Below are 14,974 nucleotides of genomic sequence, written 5' to 3' on the forward strand. Positions count from 1 at the left end.
TCATCTTCAGCACTGGGGCTCCCCTTTCTCTCAGTGCATTACTCCGGTTCTCATTCTCCTATGCTCCTCAGCCTCTAACGCCTTGAGTGGTCACTTCCCAGTCTACCTTGTCTCACTAACTGCTCACCAGCTAGTCCCAGTTCGCTTGCCTTCCCCCGTCTCAGTCAGATCCTCTCCCTGCTCCAGGAGTGCTTGGCTGCTTGTCCCCATCTACTCTTCGTCTATGTTCTGCTCAGATTGCTCCCTTCTCTCTGTTGTTAGAAAGAATAAATACCCTTTAAGGGACAGGGAAGTTTAAGCTCATCCAAAGCATCTGGAAAAAAGCTGTTTCTGGCAAAACAATTTCATTTCAGTCACCTGTGCTATAGATTGAAGCATTCATAGTCGCTCAGGTGGTACACAGCGCTGCCAGCACTAGGAGATGCAAGAGGTTTGTGCAGCTCTGCATGTTTGGAAATTCACCACTTTGGCTGCTGTGCTCCTGCAATTCCTGTTGGGCAATACGAACTCTTCTCTTTGGAGAATTTCACTTTGTGTGAGTTTTCATGGCCATCACTCTAAGAGAAATCCACTTTCCAAGTTTTATGTCTGCTTTAATACATAAGGGCTACAGTTTTTCAGAAGAAACGCTTACTAGATTTTAAAACAAACAAATAAATAAAAACCACACCTTGGCAGAATAATGCACTTTTCCTTCGCCTTCTACTAAATCATACATCTTTTGGAAACACACTCTGAAGAGGTCAGCTAGCATAGAACTTTTTTAGTATGAAGTTGTTATATTTTGACAACCTGAAAACACATTCCCACACAGCTGAACCTTTGGCAGCCCCAACAGTGAGCAGAGCTCCTGTCCTGCTCCAGCCGGGGTGCGCGCACAGCAGAACACAGCATCTGCAACACTGCCAGCCAAACTGCATCGCAAACACCACTTCTGTCCCGCCAGCCTGCCAAACACAAAGGCCCAGAATCTCATACAACTGTTAAAACCGTAAATCAGTACCAAGGCAGCCGAACAATACAGCCAGTTTTGTCTGAGCCAGCTGAGGGTTTCCCTCCCCACGCACTGGGTGATGCCCTGGGAGAGGCAAACACCTGACCTGGTGCATTCTGACACCGCACCTCTTCCCCACACAAGTGGTGCCCGAGCCTCACTCTCCCCCAGATCCTCCCATTACCACGACAAAGAGAAGTATCACTCTTCCAATTAAACAAAGTCAACTTAGAGCCAACGTGTGCTCTGAAATGTACCAAAAAGCCTGCGGTACACCTTCAGCACTGCAAATGAGTTCCAAAAAAGCTCATTGCTAATATCTTTTGGCATCCGAAGAGGAGGGAGGGTTTGCATCCCAGGCCACATGGAGAAGAGAGCTGCCTGACGCTATTTCACCCAGGGAAGCCCAAAATATCCATCAGAGATGAAACATCAGAATGATAATCAATGAGACTTAAAACCTGCCTAAGCAGAGGCCCAGCTACTGCAACGCCACAACTAGCGATCCAGATACGCACCAGTTGATTGCAAGGAAATAGCTATCACTGTTTAAATTGTCCGATTAAAATACATAAATATGCAAACATCCATATATATAAACTTACCCCACAAGCACAACTATATAGATAGATAGATAGATAAGGACAATGAATACACTGTTCCCAACTACAAAAAAAAAAAAGAGAAATCAGCATGAAGTTCATATCGTTTACAAATTTTTCGTGTTCTAAAATATTTGCCTATTTAACTTAGATAATTGTAGTGTTTTATTTTTAAACTTAACCCTGAAAAAATACACATTAAAGCATTCTCTGAATAGTGTTTAAAGTGCCTATGTGACATTTTGTGGAATTCGATTTTTTTTTTCCCCATTTCTTGAGAAAGCTGCTAGCTAACATATTTTCAACTTTTTAGATGAAAGCTTTCAAGCTCACTCCCAAAACGTGATTTAGTTCCTTAAGATCTGGATGACTTATTCAGTTTAAAGTTTGCATTTTTTTTTGGTATAGAAAGATTATTTGCCAGAAAAACTAAAAATATCTATAAAAAGGAAATAGACCTAGAAGCTTTTTGCTGATCATATTTAAAACAAGCATTGCAGTGTATTCAAAACATCCCTTCTTACACCTAGTAACTTGATTTTTAAATAAAGCATCCTAATTATTCTGCAAGACTTGAAATTATATTATTTCAGCACCTTTAGCACAAGCTTGTTTTTTTTTTTTACTGAATCATTCTAATGCATTTTCTTGGCTAATGCAATTAGCAGATTCTTATTTGTTTATGGCATTTTCTTTATCCAATATATATCAATTGTTGCTTAAAAATAAAAAAAAATCCTGTCCAAGTCAGCAGTTTTGCTCCCACAGAACACTGTTCAACCTGTCCCTGTGGTGGAAGAGAACCGTGATTAATAGGAAAGGAGATCAAGCCCCAACCCTGCTTAACAACACATTTCTGCGTTGCAAGGAGGTGGTGTGACAAGGTAACCCGAGGGTTCCATCAACTACCTGTAACCTCAGGAGCTGGATTACCCTAAGACCACCACACAGTGGAGACCACAGACACTGACAACCATAAGCTACTGGAAACAGGTACAACAGTTATTTATTTGTCATCTTTTCATTGCAATACTATCCAGCAATCTAAGTTACAGATACAGAAAAATTTAGACTTTTCTTTCCTTCTTTCCCCATCTCTACACAGTGCTTACACAGTACCCAGCTATATGTTCCAGTGCCAAACCAAGTTTATAATCAAATGAGTATCTCCCAGACACTAGTAATTTTCTTCTTCTGTGTTACTAACGTGACATGTTCAAGAATTTGGCCGTTAAAAACAAAGGCTGTACAGAAACATATTTCTGTGAGAGACGAAACATCCGGGGGGGCAGGGATGAAGTGAGATTCTTATTCAATCACCGGATTAAATTGGGGCAGGGGGGCACAGGGAGAGAAGAGAGAGCACGCATGAGATGCTTCTGATTTCATTATGAGATTCGTAAATGCCAATGCACAACTTTTTTCTTTTTTTTTTCCTCCATACAGCAAATTCTATGAATTCTATTAGAATCCATTATTGGTCCTCAGTATGAATACATCAAGTGATTTTCCTCAGTTGTCTACTCAGCGGGGACAAAGAGAGTATTATTCACAGGTAACAAGAGGGACAGTAGAAAAGCTGGACAGCGACGATGTGGTTCATTAAGGGAAGAACTAAAGAATTCATTAAGGTGCACTGTGAGGCACAGCGGCTTTGCAAGCATTCTCCGATGTGCCAATAATGTCATAACAAATACCCAAGTAAACCAGTTAAGCAGTTTTCCTTGACATTCACGGTGGTTTCACTGTCATTCAAACTGTGGTCATTTACAATTTCAAAAACATGTTCCAACCTTGTTTCTACAAATCACACAGCAGCCAGATACCCAACCACTCTTCTGGAGGTGGCACTACGTCCTCCAACAAACTTAAAGCAGCAGACTAGTAAGAATACTGGAAACCAAAGCATGGCTTGATTTTTTAATTATTTTTTTATTTTTTTTACTAACACAACACAGTTACTGACCTTTGTAATGTGACAGGCAGATACTTTGCTAGGAAGTTTCCACCCCGATACATATTATTTATTTTTCAGGCATTTTTTAAACTATTTTGTTCAAAAGACACTGTAACCATGCATCCACACTTATGCTGATATCATCCAAATAGTCTACCAAATCATTTCCTCCACAAGCAGCATGAAGACTGAGTGCATTGTGACACCTCATACATATTTAATAATAGCCTGATAGGCTGTCATTAACATCAAACAGCAATCTAAGTTTGCTACATTAAACATGATCCCTGTGTTAAGAGGAGAATCACAAACTGCCTCCAAGATCGAGCCTGAAAGAAATGCCCACCGACTTGGACAAGGTGTAATGAGGCCAACTGCACTGAAGGAGCCATTATTCACACACTGGATTTAAAAAAAAAAAAAAAATGGGGGGGGGGAGAAGGAAGGCAGAAAAAGCTTCAATGGGTCATAAGACCAGACATGCCATAAGGCAATCTGTCACAGAGTACTCATATTAATAACTGTTGTGTCAAAACTGAACATTCCAAAGAAAAGACAAACCTTCCTTTATGTTTTATGAAATGTAAGCCCACAGAATTAATAATTCATGAGATGAAGAAAAATATCAGATTTTGATGTAAATATTAACAGAACCCTGTCAACCAGTTTAGAACCCAATTTTGACTGTCCTACCTTACAATTATCAATCTAGAAGGGAACATTCTCCAAAAAGCTCAAAGGAAAAAAAAAACAAAACCACGAACTATGAAAAGTCATTAATGAAGAAATTAACATTCTCTATTCATGTTGGTCCTAAACAAAACAGCACAACTCTGTTCTGTGCCTGGCAGTTGCTGAGAGAATGCTAACCGACCAGCGGTATTTGTTCCCTGAGTTACACTATGTTGACAACAATAAAGTTGGTGCACACACAAGAAAGTACACCAACGGGAAATAATAAAACCAAGACCCAGGGGAAAAAGGGTAGGGAAACAGGGGAGGTGGTTGTCAGATGACAAACAAAGATTTAAAAAAAGCTGGTTAAAAGTTAATGCAAGTTTCAGCATATGAAGTTCATACAACAGCTCCTAGATAATTTTTTTTCTGATGAGCTAAAGAACTGGCATTTAAGTACAAAAAAATCACTTAACCTATAGCACACAATCACTTATCAACAAGTTCACCGTACGTGATTTCAACCAAATTACAAAATGCATTTTCAAAATATGTTAGTCTCAAGACAACATATTTAACTAGGCCTACAAAACCATGCAGTTGTTTCCATTTCAATCATTATTTTGTTTGCTAAAGTGATTAGCAGTTAGAGCTCAAGATACAGAGGAAATCACTTCTGCCTTGTGACACCAGCCCCCTCTGCTTTCAAGACTAGCATAAAGTATAGAATGTTCTAACACGAAACACAGTTGTGCCAAAATCAGGAAAGCCATCAAAAAGCACTGTTCTAAATGGTGATGACAGTGCTTTTCATTAGCTTTTTTTTCCTCCCCACAGAAAATAATATAATTAAGTCTAGTTATGTCCTCACCTGCACTTACATTGTAGATAACAGTGTAAAAAATACTTCTGTTAAGCATCAACATTGGGCATACATAAAAAAGTCAGTACAAATACTCAATTTTTCTCCAGTTTTTGCCATTTTAACTGCATTCAACTCAGTGGTGAGCAAGCAGAATGAAAAGTCAAAGAAGTTCAACACTGAAACCTTTTAGCAATAATTTTTAAAAGTTAATTCCTACCTTTATCATTCTAGAAAGATCTCCAGCATCAGCTAATTCCAAGACTATGTTCAGTTCATTGTCCTCAATGAATGACGCATAGTATTTAATTACATTTGGATGATTCAGTTGCTAAGAAAAGATTTACAATGCATGTTTTAGTGTAGTGTCTTATATTTTATGAATGAAACATTTTTATTTAGGCAAATAACACACCTAAAGTATATTATAGCATGATACAAACAGTACATGCTTTTATGAAAAGCATTTACAGAAGAACATTTTGCAATAACATGCAAGCCTGCAAGAACATGGTGGAGTTTTAGGATCAAGATGATGATTCATGTCAGTATTTTAAAGGATCTTTTCTTTCAGTGCATCTGTGCAATAGTATGATAAAACTTGTTGAAACAGCTGGGCCAATTTTTAAAATGAGTATTTTATTGCACACAAGACACTTAACTACAATATCATATTTTCAGTAGAAACTTCTACTTGAAAAGTTATGCATTTTTCGATAGGATTTAATTCTCTATTTTAACTTTTAAAGTGATTATAGATTATAGATTCCTTAAGTGAGGCTTATAAAAGCTCTACACAGCTACTGGTGGACACTTCAGGTATATCTATGAAAAAAATAACATACTTTGATAATGGCTGCATTTTTATTCTTCAAGATAAATATTTTTACCTTTAGAAGATCTATTTCTTTGATGCAGTCAGCACGGGCTTTGGCATCCATTAAATCAAATATCTACACACAAGAGATAAGACAATTAAGTGATTAAAAAAAGCAAATTGAGTCATCGTTACTATCACATAACATCTATCACAGAAGCAAAATATAATACAGTAATATGAAATACTCCTAATATCTTAGTGTAATTGTAAACACTGCAACCCCCACATACTGATTTTGGCGCTATATCAGTACTTTTAGCCCTTTCACAGGAAACAACTACATTGGAAGTACAGGTTCTCCATGAGCTCAGCTGCCACTTCTGCATATCTATTCAAATACACGGCAATAATTCAGCACTTCTCCTTCAAGATGGTTCTAGTCCAAGTGTCAGCTATTTCTCCCACACCTACCACACCATTATCAGAGACGGATTCTTTCTAGGACTGAGCATGCCTGCCTTTCTTAATCTCTTGTTACAGTCCTCCTTTTGTTTTAAATAACGCATGCCCTTTTACTCCCGCAGGATCAAAACTTCACTGTCACCTCTGATTCTTTCTCTCCCATTTCCTTCCCTTCAGCAAGGGAAGAAGCGATTTGGGTTCTGTAATTTGTTTACTAGAGCATTTTTTTCACCTGTCACCTTGACTTTTATAGCTTTTTACAGTTAAGCACCTTTGCTCGTCATTTTTTTCCACCTCCCATCTGCTCCAAATTATTCTGCAATGTATCTTACCTTTGCCTCTTCCACGGTTAACCACATTACCCCCCACTAATTTCTGTTTGCAGCAATTTTTTCCTGTCATTAAGAGTCCTTACCCTCATTCTACCCACATTTATATTTGACCTAAATTCTTTCAATTTTCACTGTTTTTACCACCTTGGATTCCCTTTCCACTTCACTTTCTCAGATTTGCATCTCTCCATATACCGCCACCAAGTGATAAATCCCCCTTAGAAGCGACCAAGTTGTTGCTTTTCCAGTGAATCCTTCCTCTCCCATTCCACATTACTTTCTGAATCCAAGGAAGTGGATTCAGAGAGGCCTGCCTACCAGATGTGGAGCTACACAGAAGAATAACAGAGATGTACCACGAGTTTCTGTAATGTTATGAGATAACTCTCTCCAGTTACATCTTTTCAATGCACACCTTTTCTTTCTAGGTAGTCTCCAGGAAGAGATGTCACTTGCTGTGAAGATCACTGTTACCTGGTTGCAACAGCTAAACAAAAACCTCAAACATCTGAAAACTTACATACCCTATCATGCCACCAAGCCCAGACACACAAAAAAGCAGCTCCAGACCTCTGTGCAGGCCTTTGGTACTCAGAGTAGACCTCTTAAAACCGGCTGTATAACCACCCACCTGAATCACACCTACTTGCACTCTCCCCGAAACAGTTCAAACCCAGTCCACCCAGACAGGATCTGGCACACCTCACCTCCACGTGCAGCACTATCCACACAGGCTGTGGTGGCTCCACACCGACGGGCAGCTAAACCCCACCACAACGCTCTCGGCTAACAAGGGGCAGCTTCTGGAGTCTTCTCACAGAGGCCTGGGGCTTCCCTGTTACCGAAACCTTGCCACATAAACCCAAGTACATCATTCCTTTAATCAACTGAAAGACCAAGTCTAGGGATTTCAGTAGCGGATCGCAGCCCTCCAAGAGCTCACATGCTGTTGTCTAGCCGCTGCTCCCCCTCGGAAAGCCCATCTCCTGCCTGCAGATCTGACATAGAAAAAACAGACCGCAGCGGATGCAAGATTCGCTTTCTCAAAAAGACAGCTAAGTCAAGAACTGAAATGCCAAGCCTGGAGACGGGGAAAAAGAAGAAACAGGAGAGAAGGAATGAAAGAAGAAAACAAAACTACTCTACCAAGAAAGGGAATAAAACATCTCACAACTACTTGTATATTAATGCCAGGATGATGGGAAATAAACAGACAGAGCTACAAGTAATTATTCAAGGAGGAGACTGAGGGGGATATAACAGAAACACAGCAGGGTAAGTAACAAGAAAGGAATGCTAACACTAAGAAATAAAGCAATTTCAGATGTAAGAGAAGAAAAGCGTTAGTACTATATATGAAATTATAGGTACAAGTATTAAACGGCAAATAGCATTGATAGAAAAGACGAGAGTTTATTTATTAAGGTTGGGAAAACACATTTAGTTAAGGAGATGAAACAGCCTGCATCTGCTATAGATTTCAAATCTGAATGAAAAAGCATTGGTCTTTAATCGTCTTGACAATAGACTAAAAGTCCTACCACCTGCTACTGTCATGAAGGGCTGAAATATTTTTTTCTAGGAAATACTTAGGAAACTTCAAAATATTAGAGGTAGCACATTAACAGTGAAAGTACTTGGAAGGCATGAGATCATAAATGCCTTTGCCAGTAAACTACGAGACCAGCAAAAGGAAAACTTTACACCCTCCTCTCCCAAAAACAATCAATGAAAGTGTGCACTGAGTAGCAGGGGGATAAAGTACGGGACCATGGCAAAGTTGTGCATGTCTGCTAAGCCCTAGATAATGAGTTAAGAACATTTCTTATACATGATACCGAGATCCAGGTGCAGATATGGAGAACTCCCAACATATTGGGGAGCCTAATCAAAGCTGCAAACAGATTTTTAAACTGAAAATCATACACAAATTACCTGGTCATGCAGTGTAGAGAAATTATTCAAAACACAGTTTCAAGATTTAAAAGCAAAAGACCTGCAATGTGGCAGGGGAAAAGAGAGAGCAGTTTGGACCTGCTAAAGACTGTTTCAGTTTCAATTCCTCACTCAATCCCTTACCTGGTATTTCTGCTATCTTTACCATGGGCAAGTTCCATAAACACTTCCCAGGTCGTTGTAGATTACCGCTAAGCGACCAAGCCCTTTAATTCTCTACTGAGTTTCCACTGGAAACGCACATTTTGATTCTTTGTTCTTGAGTACTTTGACCTAAGCCAAACCCTTGCAGGCAGTTAATCGACATTACATATATAACAACTTCAGCAGAGGCTGCCACAGCACGTGGCAGATGAGGACTGCTTCCAAGTTCTGGACCTTCCTCAAATGTGAAGAGGTAGAAATTAAATGCTATTATCCTGCATTTAGAATAATTCTCACTTCTCTGTCATAAGCGATGGGTATTTGTAAAGGAATAGAACAACACAGGCAGGCAACAGACTGCCCATGTAACCTATCAATCACCACCTATACAAAAATTCAAGACACCTGCTTACTAACAGACTTATTAACTTACCTATACGAGCAGTATTTCCCAACACACCTAAACAAGCAAACATTCTGAGCATTTTTTTTAATTATTTTTTTTTTAAATAAGCTACCCCTCTAGTAAGGATGTAAATCATTACCCCTCATAGAGGTGTAACAGACCAAAGAAAAGCCCTATGCACGGGACTGGGAAAGATCTGGGATCAAGGAAGAAAAAGACAAAATTTTGTCCAGGTATTCTGGCTGGCATTCCCAGTATTTCTGATTTGTTATTAAGCCATCACAGAGCATAGACTAGGCCAAGCAGCTGATCTCAGGAAAGGTCAGACTTAAGTTTTATTAACATGACTCCCCTACAGTTTTGCTACACTTCATACAGCTGAGTGGCAAATTTGTCTCAGCTTCATCTAAACTTAGTATTTCAAACGTGAATAAACTAACATGGTTCAAGAAAAACTGAGTCTTATGAGGTCCTTACAAACACAAAGACAGACAATCTGAACATTTACAGTCCTGGCCCAGATCTAACCTCAACAGACTGTAAAGGCCTCTTCCTAAAAATCCAGAATTCCAGTTTCTCAGACATTAACCTCCTCAACAAAATTATAAAAACACATCATCCAATCCATGGCATCTGAGGAATCTCTGCCCTGTCGTACCAAACAGCTGGCAGTGGACTCTCCTTCCGATCAGATTATCCTTGCAGTCTGCCAAGCTGCTCCACTTGGATCCCAGGCACAAACCTATGTCAGCCCCCGGGGAGACTAGTGCGAACAGAACCCAAACCCTCTGCACTTCACCACCACAAGATGATTCAGCACTGAAGAACGACACACACGAAAAAACAGAAGCCACAGTGAAAGAGTTCAAAAGCTTAACAACATCCTTTCAAGTGCATGTCAAAACGAACACACGGCAGCTGGTAGCGGAGGAGGAAGGAGCTGCCACCCCCAGCATCCTCCTCCCAGCAAGGAGCTCGGGGCGCTGGGGACACCTCGCACCAGCCAGGAGGGTGAGCCTGAATGGGGTCATGGGGAGGGAGAGGTTTGTGCACATCAACTGCTGGGAACTAGCAGCAATTAGACTACAAGTATTAGCATCACTGTAACTGGCTAATAATGGAAAGCCTGCATTTTGGTTAGCCTTTTTGGACATCAGTTGTACTAACAATAAATTCTAACTCTTGACTCCACTTACAAGGTCAGGATCACGGGGTAATTCAGGTTGTAGCTGTGTTTTTTTAGTCCATACAAATTGCATGGAGTATAATGCAATCTTATTTAAAATTTTAATTATTCTTCCCTAGTTTCTGTTTTCAAGGACTATGGTAAGATTAACATTTCTACAAAGTAATTATGTTTGCTGTGAAAAACCTATTAATATGCAAAAAATATATTTAATATTTTTATGATGCATCCGTTTTCACAAAGTGTAATCAAAAGCTTCATTTTGAGAAGTGCCATGCCCTATTTAGCAATTAATTCCTGAAAACAATTAGGCAAAAACAGCTCAAGAGATGTAAGAGGACCTTTTAAAGCTCTTACTGAAACTGTATTCTTTTGGCATTCTAGAAATATCAGTTTTAAGTACTGTCAGGAGATAGCAGTACTTTTAGAACTATTTCTAAGCTATTTTAAGATACAGAACACAAACTGTTCCCTACACAGATGTGTAAACTAAACAAAAAGGTTGCAACACATGAAATCAAATTCCTGAGAAAACTTCTTACATAGATGCTCACACACTACTCCTGCTCCTTGAAAGCTCTGCACAGAGCAAGAAGGCTGAAAAACATTTAACCACCAGATGGAAAACATCAAGCCTTAGCTCCTAAGTGCAGACGGTATTTGCGCAATTACCAGCAACTGATTTAACTTAGCTTCTGAAGTAAAACGAATGAATGTGTCAGTGTTCCTTCACACGGTACCGCTTTCAAAACATGCCAAGGTGGGAGCCTACTTCATTCCTCTTGCTCTAAAGAGGAACGCTTACTCCTCCAGCACTTTTCCAAGACTTCCTCTTCAGTAGTAAGAATAGAAGTCTTTTAACCTTACCATTTAAATGTCAATTTAATCTAGTTCTGCTTAAAAAATCTGTGTAAAAGAAAGATGCCTTAACAAAAGTTCTTCTAAAGCAAAACACAAACATGCCTGCCGCAACATAAGTCTACAGACAAATAAGCAAAATAAAGACTTGAATGCACACAAATATTGAGATACTGAACAGCAACAATGAGCATTAGAGCATTTTGCCACCACTGCACTGCTGTGCTAAGACAATAGTGCTTCATAAAGTGTAAAATTACAAGTGCTTCCCTAAGATTAATTATCTCTAATTCAAGGCTGAAGTAGCAATCCACTGACAATGCACAATGAATAATGAATGTAAGTGGAAGATTAAAGGATTCATTTTTTGAATCACAAACATAGGGGTCTCTGATACTGGAGTGAAAGGGAAGGCAAGGTGGAACAATGTGAAGCAGAAACGTTCAACACAATCTGCAGTTGTATTGAAATGTGCAGCTTCACATAATAGTTTGATTAGCCAAGGTTTATTTTAAAAATACCATATCAAACAAACAATATCCAGTCAGTGACAGTAAGACTATATTTACAAGTCTTGTGTTATATTCTTAAAATACACCATTTTAAGCCACTCATATCTAAGTTCATACCAGTTCCACAGTTCACACCTCCACCTAACACAAAATCAACCGTCAGTTCACAGACTTTCCTGCATTGTAATGCGTTGACTGATTATCAAATGAAGGGCAGAGACTTGGTGCAACAGGGGGGACTCACGAAGATTTTCAGTCCTTCCTTTAGGTCTGAAATAGAGGGAGCATCTTGCCAAGCCTAATATCACTGAAGAACTGTTGTTCAAGAAGTTGGTCCAATCTAAGAACTTTGAAAAAAAGGTGATCTGTACCTGTGGATGTTAAACACAGTCAAACAGTGGGGAGAATGATAGTAGAAGTGGTAATTGTTTTATAAATATAACCAATCAAGAAAGACAAGTAGCTTGCACTTCCGTGGAACAAAGACTGGTCAGAGAGGTAGGATTTTATTACATGCCATAAAATGCATCTCCTCTCTGATGCCCATTTTTGCTATCCTGTAGCATTTTGAAATTTAATTACCAGTCTTGGTTCTGGAAGTATCTTGTAGGCTTCTGGAAAGAATAAAGACCAAGAGATCAGAGATAAAGCAATTGTAACCATTTACAAAAGATGTTCAGTGGTTTTGTCCTTTACGAACAGTTCGTGAGGATTTCTTCCCCTTTCCAAGCAACCACTAGAGTGGCATGACACCCAGAATGACATGCAGTAGTACCTAAGGGTATTGATGGTTCTCTTGCAAGGATTACTTACAATGGTAGTGGTAGAGATGCACTGCTTCTTCCTCAGGCTATTCCATGTATTTTGGACTTCACACTTGTTAAGAAACTTATCTAGAAGCTCTTCAAATTTAGACTACTACATTAGTAGCTTATCTGCAGTTGATCTTTCCTGATGTTTCTTTGACTCAAAGTGTCACCCAGACATTAGTGAAAGTGAAGAATAAAGATTTGTTTTATAGTTCTGGTTTCATTTAGGTAGTATTACAACAGCATCTCAAAAACATGGTTCCATGAAAAAAGAGAGAACCTAATTATTATAAATACCACTTCCCTAACTCCAAGAAGGCCAACCATACGCAGGAAGACGAAACGTGAAGGGTAGAACTAGAAGGAATCACCCAACAATTAATCTTATGTATTCTGGTTAAATTGCTAGAAAGAAATTGCAAATTAAGTAGTTTTCACCCTGATACATATCTGACTGTAAACCAAATCAAGAATTCTACTTCTTCATGTCATCTGGACTCAGCAACAACTACAGATTCAGAAAGAGCGGTTTCTGTCACCATCTGCTTGTCCTTCCTCCCACAGCATCTTACTGCCACTTGCTTCTGCTCACGTTGAGTTCCACAAACATACATTTTGTACACATTAATATAACATTTATCAATATTGCACATATTTCAGCCAAGTAAAATTTTAATAGCAGAAAATAAACATTCTTGTCAGAAAGCTTCACTAAAAATAAAAAAAATAAAAATCAAAGCTGGCAATCCTTTTGGAACAAATAAAGGCCTGAGATCCAGTAACACTAAGAGAGGATAACTGAAGAATAATAGTCACATCAGACCTTGGAGCCAAAGACAAGCAGAGGGTACCACTGGTCAAATAGACAGGAAGGGATTAGCTACAGACTCAACCCAGCCAGGAAAATGAAGCTTTTTTTTGGGGGGGAAGGAAGAGGGAGATAAGACTTGCAAAATCAGAAAGGAAGACATGTAGTTGTTAAGATGTGAGGTGAAAAAGGGAAGATAATAGGAAAAGAGAAATAAGTCCAGATCTCAGTGTGTTGGTTTTCTTTTTTTTTGTTTTGTTTTGTTTTTCTCCCACTTTTTGTTGGTGGCGCTTGTTTTTTGTTTTTGTTTTAAAACATGAGGTACAGGATTTGGAGACAATATCTTGGTAGAGAAACATGGAAAGTAAGCAAATCCAGATAGTATTTCATGATACAGTTAGGAAGTATCTTTTTTTTTTCCCCCCCCTATAGGTTACCCAAGTCTTACTTTCTATTCAAATAGTATTCTACATAGACCCAGCCTTCACATGGAAGGCTGTTTTACAGATCACAGAACACCTTCCCTCCTGATGTGCACTAGTCAGTAACATTCACAGGGAAAAACAGCAGCATATGTTGGCTACTTTAAGGCAATCAGAACACTACCAGGATAAAGCCATTTGGAAGAGACACAAATCTTTACCCTATTTCCTACTAAACACCAGATATGTCCCTAGATATTACACGGTTGAACTAGCTTTTCTGCTATAGAAATTTTCACCTGCAAATGGACAGCATGATGTCTTCTCCATAGTTGAAAAATCTTTTGTCAAATTGAGAAATCTAACATGAAAATTCAGCTTTACATACTGACTTCTGAAATACTCTTAAGAGTACGCATGCTATGATGCCTCTGTAATCTTTACACAAACACTGTTATAAAAATTTCGTAGCTAACAGCAAAAGGCCGGACTTTATGACCATCTTCAAGCACCACAGCATTCCACATCCACCTTAACTGACGCATTTTGAGTCACATTTGACCTTTTTGTTTTCCCATGCATTGGAAATGAAGGAAAAACTAGCCTAATGTTTCAAGACTGTTGATCAAAGTTCTCAGAAAATATTTCAGCTTTTGAAGTAGTATACATCTGGCAGTTTTCCCAGAATGAGGAACCCCGTTTTTATTTATTTATTTTAAATGACTGCCAGCTCTAGCCCTGCCCCCTAGTTCTGCAGAGCATAGGAAAAAACAGAAATGGAACAGCAAGTCAAGATATTACAGAAATTTACAATACATGCGTTAGCACAGCCAAAAGAAAATTATTAAAATCCAGAAACACTAGAAAAATAGTCTATAAAACCTGACGCACGCTGTTATGCAATGTATTAAGGTAACAAAACACCCTTCAGGACTCATAACACCGCTCCTTCGAGTAATAAGCTAAATATTTCTCAAGAGATCGAAGCCAGAATTACAATTCTAGTTTCCATCACTACCACAGAAATTGTCAACAGATTTTCAGTGTAAATCCAGTAGAGAATTTTTAAAAGGATAACAGCATTATAACAAACATCTCTATGCAACTCCAAACAAATCGAAAAGAATAAAAATAATACTGCTTAGAGGCTGAGCTCAAGCTGCCTTTTG

At 38.9% G+C, this 14,974-nt stretch overlaps 1 protein-coding gene across 2 annotated transcripts in view; it reads right to left on the minus strand.

Annotated features, from left to right (window-relative positions):
• Positions 1-14,974, minus strand: part of NEK7 (NIMA related kinase 7) — a 69,171-nt gene that overhangs the window by 36,502 nt on the left and 17,695 nt on the right. For both annotated transcript variants that reach the window (XM_083845563.1, XM_083845562.1), the window contains exons 4-5: positions 5,981-6,043; positions 5,311-5,421 (exon numbers count right to left, since the gene is read on the minus strand). In XM_083845563.1, coding sequence (XP_083701689.1) covers positions 5,311-5,421; positions 5,981-6,043 — 174 coding nt within the window. The remainder of the gene's footprint in view (positions 1-5,310; positions 5,422-5,980; positions 6,044-14,974) is intronic.

This window comes from Anser anser (assembly GCF_964211835.1).
Source record: "Anser anser genome assembly, chromosome: 8".
Taxonomy (NCBI): domain Eukaryota; kingdom Metazoa; phylum Chordata; class Aves; order Anseriformes; family Anatidae; genus Anser; species Anser anser.